Here is an 8705-nt window from a genome sequence, read left to right as displayed (position 1 = left end):
TATAACACATTTCCTAGTAGTAGATCTAAAAAATAAAACACTGTAATTCATGTGTAAATTGAGTATTTTTTTACATCAAACTTCCCTCATTCAATTTAATTTATTTGAAATGCTGTAAATTTTATTAACAAATCAAGGGACAAATGAAGGTAAGAAAGGACTCCAAGAAACTCACGCACAACCGCGGCACGTTGCGTCACTTGGCGTCACGGCACGGTACGACGGGCAGCGGCAGCGGCAGCGGTCACACCGCCGCGCTCGTTGCGTATGTATCCATCGCTTATACTTTTAACCTCAAGTAGATTTCATTTAAGTGATCCAGTGTTTCGATGCAGCATTGTACAGTTTCGCACATCACTGTGGCGTTGGTCCATCTCTTCTACTCCCTCTCCCTTTCCTCTCCAAGCGCTCATCCACTATTTCGCAATGTGCTTTGTAGCTTAGTGAACGAGACAGAAAAGGAATGGAAAGGAAAGGAAAGGAAATCTAATGGGAGAGCGAGAGTTGAAGAGGAAGAGGAAGAAGAAGAAGAAGAGGACGAAGGAAGTAGTTACCGCTTGGTTTGGATTCCATTGTCTTCATCTTCAAACATAGAAATCTCATGGACAGAGGCTCCAGCTGCCTACGTTTCGCGGTAAGAGTTGTGGGTCCTCACCCACCAGATGAAGATGCCAACTGCTATTAGTGGCCATGGCCGTGAATCTGGGATGATCCTCAGATGCATCATTGTGTCGAAGGGACGACGGTTTCCCTCTGACATTCCTGGGATATGTGATGGCATAACATGGTCGAGTGAGGAGTTTCTGCATACCGAGTTCATGAGAGTTTACATGATCGAGAGTGTCCGTTTATCAGGGAAACAAGTGATTGTAGGTGGTTTGCCCTAGATTCTGTACTTTCCCTGGGGGATAGTTTTGGTGTACGTTGGTGCTTCTCGTCTTCTCCATTTCGAACTGCTGGGTATAGGGTTGAAGTCCCACGCACAGATGCACTTCGTCGGTGTAGGTTTTTGATGCGGGGTGTTCCTCGCGAAGAGTGGGGTAGCGTAGATTTATCACCTCGCAGGGAGCTTGCATTTGAGTACTGTCCATTTTCACACTCTTGAGCTGGGTCCTGATCTTTTCAGCACGTTTGCATTAGAAAAGTTCACTCGAGTTAGCAGCTTCTCTCGATTGGTAGTGCGTGGTATCCAGGTACCAAACCTTCATCGTTGCCGGTCCTCCACGTACCTGCATTTTCTTGGACGTTGGCTATTGGCATTGCAATCTGTTGAATCAGTTCACTCATTTTTAATTTTTTTTAAAAGAATCTTCCTCAGCTGTCATGGTTTTCGAGTCACTTTGGCAAACATTAGGGTTTTCAGTGCTAGAGATGTACACATCCAGAGTTGTTAAGCTCCATTAATTTGGTGCGTTGTGGCCTATGCTTTATTTCGTGATCAAGCTCTTTATGAATACGCTCAGGTTTACGTCATTAGGGCGCAATCTGTGTAGATGCTCATCACTGACGTTGGGATTCCCTCTCAACGTTCATTCTAATGTCAGATTTTTAGATTCGGAAGCAATCTCAATTCATATTTCTACGACTGAATGTCTCGTGGTGCTAGCTAATTCACCTGACAAAAATTCACTAGCGGAGATGATTTCTACACACGCTGGCTTGTCTAGACTCCCTGGTCTACAACTTTCTAAATTCTATTGCTTGATCTGACAGTATCATCCCCGCAATCTGAGTTTTTTGCAAGTTTGAGTTGGGATCATATAATCCTAACCTACTCATGGTAATATTATCAATGAGGAGTTTTATGCCTTGAGGATATACTCTTTGCCATGTGGTGAACAATTGATTCCGTTCGTCAGCTAATAAAATTAATCGCACTTAATCTATCTTTGTGATTACTTCCAGAGAGTTGGGATATGATTGGGTGCCTGGTATGTCTCAAATTATCCCTTCAAGAGAGTTGAATTGAAAAGTCTAGTGATTAGTGAGGTTTTTAAAGATTTGTTTGACCTGTATTGGAAAGACTGTCAATGTTTATGACTTCTACAATCAGCAGTCTAAAGTAGTTGAACTTGAAAGGTATTGTAAGAGTTTTCTATAAGGAATTGGCTTGACGTATTTTTTTCACTTTGATTGACTGTTTTGTATTGGCATTTGGGTCAGTTACTAATTGTGTTTCTACTTGATCTCGGCAGACCTGAACAATTCGAAGTCAAGTTGCTACTGGCTCACGTCTTTCAAGACTAAGAGGTTGCATGTATTCGGATGAGGTTTAAGCTTCTAGGAACAGAAGCTGGGACAATCGGTGCAGATTTACAGGCCTCTATCTGAGTTGCTGATTCAAGCCCGCACTAGCTGGTTATGGAATTCTGGTCCGACCGTTAACAATGGCATGTTTTTTTCCATGGTCTCGCATCGATCTACTTGAACCGGAAGGGTTGGGTTTTTGAGAAAGCTCAATGCAGGAGAATATAGCTAGCTTATAGCCTATGGATTCCGGACAGATTCAAATATTTGATTATCTAGCCGGTTTTTGTGGAGCATCACAAGGTCTATTTATGTGGAACATGAGAGAAGGGCTGCTTGCGTTAATACACGAGTGATGTGGGTCACTTGAAGCGCTCTTCTATTGGAGGAAATGTCTCGGCTAGACTTGAGGTGTGACTGATTGCCGTGAATTTGCTTCTGAATTCGTCGATTCTCTTTCGCGTGTTAGTTTCGAAATGCGGTTCTCTCATTCAAACGAAAAAGTCGCAATACATCTTCATTGCGGCTGCGTTTCAAGTCTCGTTTTAGTAAAAAGTGACTACAAGAAAATGTGTGAGTGCATTGACGACTGTCGCATACTTCCAGCATGTGGTGGGGGGAAAACTCATAAATATTTCTTGTAGTGGAGCCATATTCAACCAGCAACCATTTCGGCTTTAAAGATGCCCTGGTTTTCCAGGTCGAAGGATAAGAAGAAACCTACGACCGGTGGTCGTTTATTTGATGGGCGACGGTATAGACGGTCACATGCGGGGAATGAAGACTTTAGAAGTAAGATCAACACCCGCCATAGTTTAGATTTGGTTTCGGGGGCAGGTTTTGGCTCCGGTAAAGGTTCGCGATCACCATCTCCTTCATCTCCTAGTAACAGCAGAGGAAGGCATTCTTGTGGACAGCCTCTTCCGTTGCCATGTGCACCTCCCATGAAATCCATGGAGCAGACCTACCCAGGGAGTCAGTGTTCCAGTGCTCCTTTAACTCCGTTGCATCATTTGTCATTTATGGCGTTACCTTCACCAACCCAGGTCGTACTGCCGATGGAATTCCCTGCTGAAGCTGATTATGTATCTGGGTCTTCTAGTGTAAGCTCGCTTGGCAGCGTTGAAGTAGCAGATTGTCGGCATGGGCGACTAATGCCGTTTAACTCAAATCTCAGACCAATGCAGCAGGAACCTCCCGATCAGCCACGGCCGGCATCTCAGTAAGCGCAACCACCTTACTTTGACTTCATTTCTTTAATTAAAAGAATAATTTTATTACATATTATGTTACATTTTATAATAATTTTTGCGGTGATCTTTCTAGTAAGAGTCCACCAATTGAGTTTTCACTGTAAAACTTGATGACTGTGCTTGTGCTAGTTCCCTAATAAATTCTCCTTTGTCAGAACGGGTCAAATCTCAACAACACCGCGGGGAAGAATGGCTAGAAATGCGCCACCACGTATTGAGACATCCCGCTCCATGAGTCCTCTCCCCGGGAGTCGCCAACCTGTCTCCTCTCCTACGTCACGGGTTTGGTCTCCAGTATGGCAGGGAGAAGGATTATACCCCCCACCTGTTCTGAAGATTCCTCAATCCGACAGCTCAATGTTGAGCCCCGTCCCCAGCCCTCGCAGTTTCTTGCAAGCACAATGCAGTGCAGAGCCTGTAATGTCAGGATCAGTTAGTCCTCGCTCAGGCAACACTTCCTCGTACAATTCTTGGCAAGGTGATGTAGCCCCTCCGTGGCCACCTCATCAATATGAAGAAAGGTCTCCTAGTCCCAGTCCACAGTTTAGAAGTCCTGGTCTCAGCCTCACCCCTAGTGCTACTGTTTCTCCTCTGCATCCACGAGCTGTAATTCGAACTGGCGGCGGACCTGACTCACCCACAACTCGGCAAGAGGAAGTTCAGGGTCGGTCCCCGTACCCACCAATGCCATTGCCGCTGCCTCCCGTGCCCATGGGCAATAATAGCCCTTATTCTTCTCCGCCTATTACTTCAGGACCAAGCACACCGACTGTGCACTCTCGTCATCCATCCAGGACTTCGGAACCTTCCAGGAGTGCGGATTCACCTGTATCTGGGACCCCAACAAAATGGCAGAAGGGGAAGCTTCTAGGGAGTGGAACGTTTGGAAATGTTTATGTGGGTTTCAATAAGTAAGCTGCTATCCTGTGACCACCATCGCTTACTTCAATATGATTATTGGGATTTCTCTTGATGTGAGTTGAGGTCTTAAATCTCAACAAAATCAAAAGCAGTTTGAAGCGTTTAACATCTAGTACTGTATTGTGCATCTTGCAGCGATAGTGGAGGCTTCTGTGCCATGAAAGAGGTTCTCTTGGTTTCTGATGACCAAAAGTCGAAGGAAAGTGTTAAACAGTTAGGGCAGGTGCGTTGAGCCATTCCTTATATGGCTGACGGTTCTCTGATTTTTGCTGTTTGTTATTAGATAATACATGCAGGTGTTCAGCATTCCGTTATCTCGCTTCAGCGTGGTCTGTAGTGATTTGCTCATGATCTGTCTACACTGTTGTTTTATCTTCTGCCTCTTGGTGAACATCCTTGAATAGCATTGAGTGTCAAGAGTTGCTAAGGAGTACGTGTTTTTTGGTGTGCTATTTGTCTTTTAATAACTGTTCATCTATTATCTACGCATTTATTATTATTATTTCAACATCATCTGAAGGTGATTCTGATATAGCAAAGCTTGTTGAAAATGTCACGGTTTCTTACGAGTTGATTCTATGTGTTGTGGACCAGGAGATTAGTTTGTTGAGCAAATTAAGGCACGAGAACATTGTACAGTATATTGGCACTGAAATGGTACATCTAAAACGTTTATTTGCTCATAGTTCTCGACATGACTGGGGTAACATCCTGGTGAATTTCCGCTGCTGTGGGGGATTAATTGTCTTGATCTGATTATGTTGCTGGGAATCTGTGCAGCTGGAGAACAGGTTGTATATATATTTAGAGTACGGTTCAGGAGGATCAATCTATAAACTGCTCCAAGAGTATGGCGCTTTTAAAGAACCAGTTGTACGAAATTATACTCGCCAGATCCTCTCTGGCTTAGCTTATTTACACAACCAAAACACTGTCCATAGGTACTTCTTGAATTCAATTCATTATTTAGAACTTTTGTTGTTTTTATTCCACATATTCTTCAGTGCTACTAAAACGGTTAGTGGTAGCCATAAATTGTAATGATTGAGGTTGGTTCTAAAAAGACACGATGGACTATTCTTTCAGGGATATCAAGGGCGCCAACATTCTTGTAGACACCAACGGGATGGTGAAACTTGCCGACTTCGGCATGGCTAAGCATGTATGTCTGCCCCGTTGTTTCTGGGGGGCCGAATTTTGCTGTTTGAAATTTGCTCAATCAACTATTGCCTTTTGTAAAATAACCATGACTACCGTTGCTTCGCGATTTTTTAAAATTTAGTTTTGAGTTCTTTCAAGACGGGTGCTTCCAGATTCATGTTAAGTCACGTAGGATAGGCCTTCGTGTTCCTCACTGTCAGCAGTCCATGCTGTCGCAAGAGTATGGATCTCACGTGCTCCTGGCACGTTGCTCTGCAGATTTCTGCTCAATCTTTTCTCCAGTCTTTCAAGGGAAGCCCTTATTGGATGGCTCCTGAGGTAAGTGATAAATGCACACTTGGCTAGTTTCATTTGTATAGAAAGCATGTAGATGCTCTTCAAGATTGATTGTATTTTGCTTATCTTCTATACAATTAGTTTTGTTGCTGTTAGGACTTCCTCTCTAAAAGAGCTTCACATGGCTCTCTACTGGCAGGTGATCAAGCACACTGGAGGTTACGATTTAGCTGTGGATATTTGGAGTCTTGGTTGTACTGTCCTTGAGATGGTGACTACTAAGCCTCCATGGCACCAATACGAAGGGGTGAGCAACACAGATTCCAGTTTTGTAATCACCTAGGTTTACTGCTACGCATTATCTGGACTTGTATTACGATTTGAAACCAGGTCTTGTCTATACAATACTAGATTCGTTGCTCAGACATTTATTACCTCCTTTTGGTAGAACCAAGCACTGAGTGCTCAGTATGTGTAACAGGTTGCAGCAATGTTCAAGATTGGGAACAGTAAAGAACTGCCTGCTATTCCAGATTCATTGTCCACAGAGGGACAAGACTTTGTGCGGCTGTGCTTGCAAAGAGATCCTGCACATCGGCCTACAGCTTCTTACTTGCTACAACACCCGTTTGTTCAAGATCCCCCACGTGTCTGTAGACCAGATGATATTCTTGCCGGAGCCGATTTTCCTCCAAGTACCGTTATTATAAACAAATCTGCGGTAAGCAGCCCTATCAACCCGTTCAATTGTTTCTTGCTCATCGTGTAGCCGTAGCATTTTCTCAATTGTTGTTGAATCTGATTGCTGTACTGGTGTTCTCTCCTCATCTTGTTTCATGTCAGAAGAGTGTTTTTATGTCAGAAAAGTCTTGTGATTAAACCCTTCCTAATCCATACATCGACATGTCAAGATGATTTTAAAGAACCTCTATTGGCTTAATCATGTATTTTCGTCCGAGAAGTCTGTGAGATTTTACACTTTAATATTAATACAGAACTGAGGTGAATCAACCGCCTTTCGAATAATATGAAATGTATTTCTTGATTGTGTACCATTAAAGGTTCACTAGCAAGGTAATACAGAATCTAAAACCATCTATGGAAGTACATCCGCGTTTATAACTTTCACTTCATTTCTTAATTATTCTTGTTCCATTATTAGTTCTGCTGTAACGTCATCTAATGTGCCTACTCGATGGGAGTGACTGCAGAATTCGACACCGAATGCGGGACGAGGAAATGTGTCTCCTTTGCATGACACTGATGCGGTCAACTCTACCCAACATAGGAAAGTGGCTTCGACCAGGTTATATTCGCATCCTACATATCGATCCATCCAAAACCTGCCACTGAATTTCTGTTGGAACACACGGCTTTTGGGATTGTTGCTCTGTAGAGTGAAGGACTCAAATGGAAGTGCTATTGAAGACGTGGCTTAACCGCTGTTTGCTTTTGTGCAGTGAACTTTTACCGCGAGGGCATGGTCTATCTTCACCTTTCACTCTTAACGCCAAGGCCTCAGGAACTCGAACAGGGCACCAAGCTTTCAATGGAACGGCAACCCAGATGATGAGCTCTGGGTTGTCGACTCCGACCCGTGGAGGCTATGGCAACTCATCCCTACCCCCAAATCAGGTGGTGTATGGCGTACAATCTACTCATTTCAATGAGGGGTATTCAGGTCAAAGGGGACAGAATGGAGGCCATGCAGGCCTCTCCATGATGAACGGAGGTGGTGGGTTTCCTGATCCTCGAAAAGACTATTCTCGGAACACACCTCCCCAACAACGGACACCAGAAGGTAGCCCAAGGGGACGTTCACGTTATAATTCTAATGTAGATACTAACCTGTTAGAGATTAACATATTTGCTCTAGGTAGAATGACAGTATCAGAAGATGAGACGCTGCGCCTTGGGCATGGAGCTGTCGGTGAGCACTAATTCCCCTCAACATACTCTCCATAGTCAGCCTAGTCTTACTATTCCTCCCCCACAGCAGCTTAGTTGATCCAAGAGCCCATGAATCCAATCACCCACTTAGCCATAACCTTGAGTTTTGTAGTGCTAGAGGGGAGCCCAGACACATTACCTGTAGGTGATGTGATTAAATTTGCTTACCACATTTTGTAGTAGAACTGATGATTCTATTTGTGGATGGTCTAAATTTGATATGTAAGAATTGGGACTGAAAGCACGATCCTCGTTTCTCAGTTTTGTAGTTTATGGATCATCTGCTCTGAAACTGGATGGCTCCAATTCTAGTCTTGGTTTCTCCTCTCCATATATGACGTCGGGCCCAAGTGATTGTTAAGTGCTCTCTGCCTTCGATTGAGAGTAAGTCAATTGAAACTTGACATTACTGTTTTTTTTACTGCTTTGTGTCGAGGAATTCATGCTTGCTGTTCATTGTTGTGAAAGATTTCAAGGATCTGGTTTTTTCTCCCAATCTTAGCAAACTTCTTATTTTTGTTTGGATCCTTGAAGGTGGACATCAATTTGTTTAAATTTGTATTTATTATTATTATTATTATTATCATTTTTATGTGTTTATTTTTTAGTGTACTTAGTGTTTTACTATGTTTTGGAAAATAGTGCCAAAACAACCTATGTTGTTTTCATTTGCTTTGTCAATTTTTTCTATGTGTCCTTATATAGATGCTAACAAGTACGGGGGAATAGATATTGTAATAATATATTGTAATGAACAAATCATTTCTTATTAGTACTTAACAAAAATCTCTTTACACACAAATTCACACAATGAATTTTTGGTGATAAGATGTAACTGTTATTGTTATTATATTATTTTGATTTCATGCATATGTTTTTCTGTGATTAGATTTATTT

The 8705-nt window shown here is 42.8% G+C and overlaps 1 protein-coding gene across 2 annotated transcripts; it reads left to right on the top strand.

Moving 5' to 3' along the window:
• The first annotated feature begins 333 nt into the window (after positions 1-333).
• On the top strand, positions 334-8068 carry LOC112276971 (mitogen-activated protein kinase kinase kinase YODA). Of its 2 annotated transcripts, none has more exons than XM_024508828.3 (12): positions 334-634; positions 2196-3469; positions 3656-4411; positions 4557-4644; positions 5016-5078; positions 5202-5362; positions 5508-5583; positions 5841-5900; positions 6058-6165; positions 6340-6579; positions 7070-7164; positions 7319-8068. In XM_024508828.3, the coding sequence occupies exons 2-12, from the start codon at positions 2931-2933 to the stop codon at positions 7797-7799; spliced, it is 2667 nt and encodes an 888-aa protein (XP_024364596.1). In that variant the 5' UTR covers positions 334-634; positions 2196-2930; the 3' UTR covers positions 7800-8068. The 2 variants fall into 2 exon arrangements, with proteins under 2 accessions (XP_024364596.1, XP_090103152.1); XM_090247026.1 differs by lacking the exon at positions 334-634 and adding an exon at positions 1009-1193.
• Positions 8069-8705: the final 637 nt, after the last annotated feature.

This window comes from Physcomitrium patens, chromosome 24 (genome assembly GCF_059467195.1).
Source record: "Physcomitrium patens ecotype Gransden chromosome 24, ASM5946719v1, whole genome shotgun sequence".
NCBI classification, from domain to species: domain Eukaryota; kingdom Viridiplantae; phylum Streptophyta; class Bryopsida; order Funariales; family Funariaceae; genus Physcomitrium; species Physcomitrium patens.
This window is presented reverse-complemented; position numbering and strand designations above follow the sequence as displayed.

Excerpts from the sequence above, each read along its gene's own strand:
- LOC112276971 (XM_024508828.3), top strand. The coding sequence starts at position 2,931 with ATGCCCTGGTTTTCCAGGTCGAAGGATAAGAAGAAACCTACGACCGGT. Across the intron at positions 6,580-7,069 it reads TTATTATAAACAAATCTGCG|AATTCGACACCGAATGCGGG; the intron begins GTAAGCAGCCCT and ends GAGTGACTGCAG. Across the intron at positions 7,165-7,318 it reads AGGAAAGTGGCTTCGACCAG|TGAACTTTTACCGCGAGGGC; the intron begins GTTATATTCGCA and ends GCTTTTGTGCAG.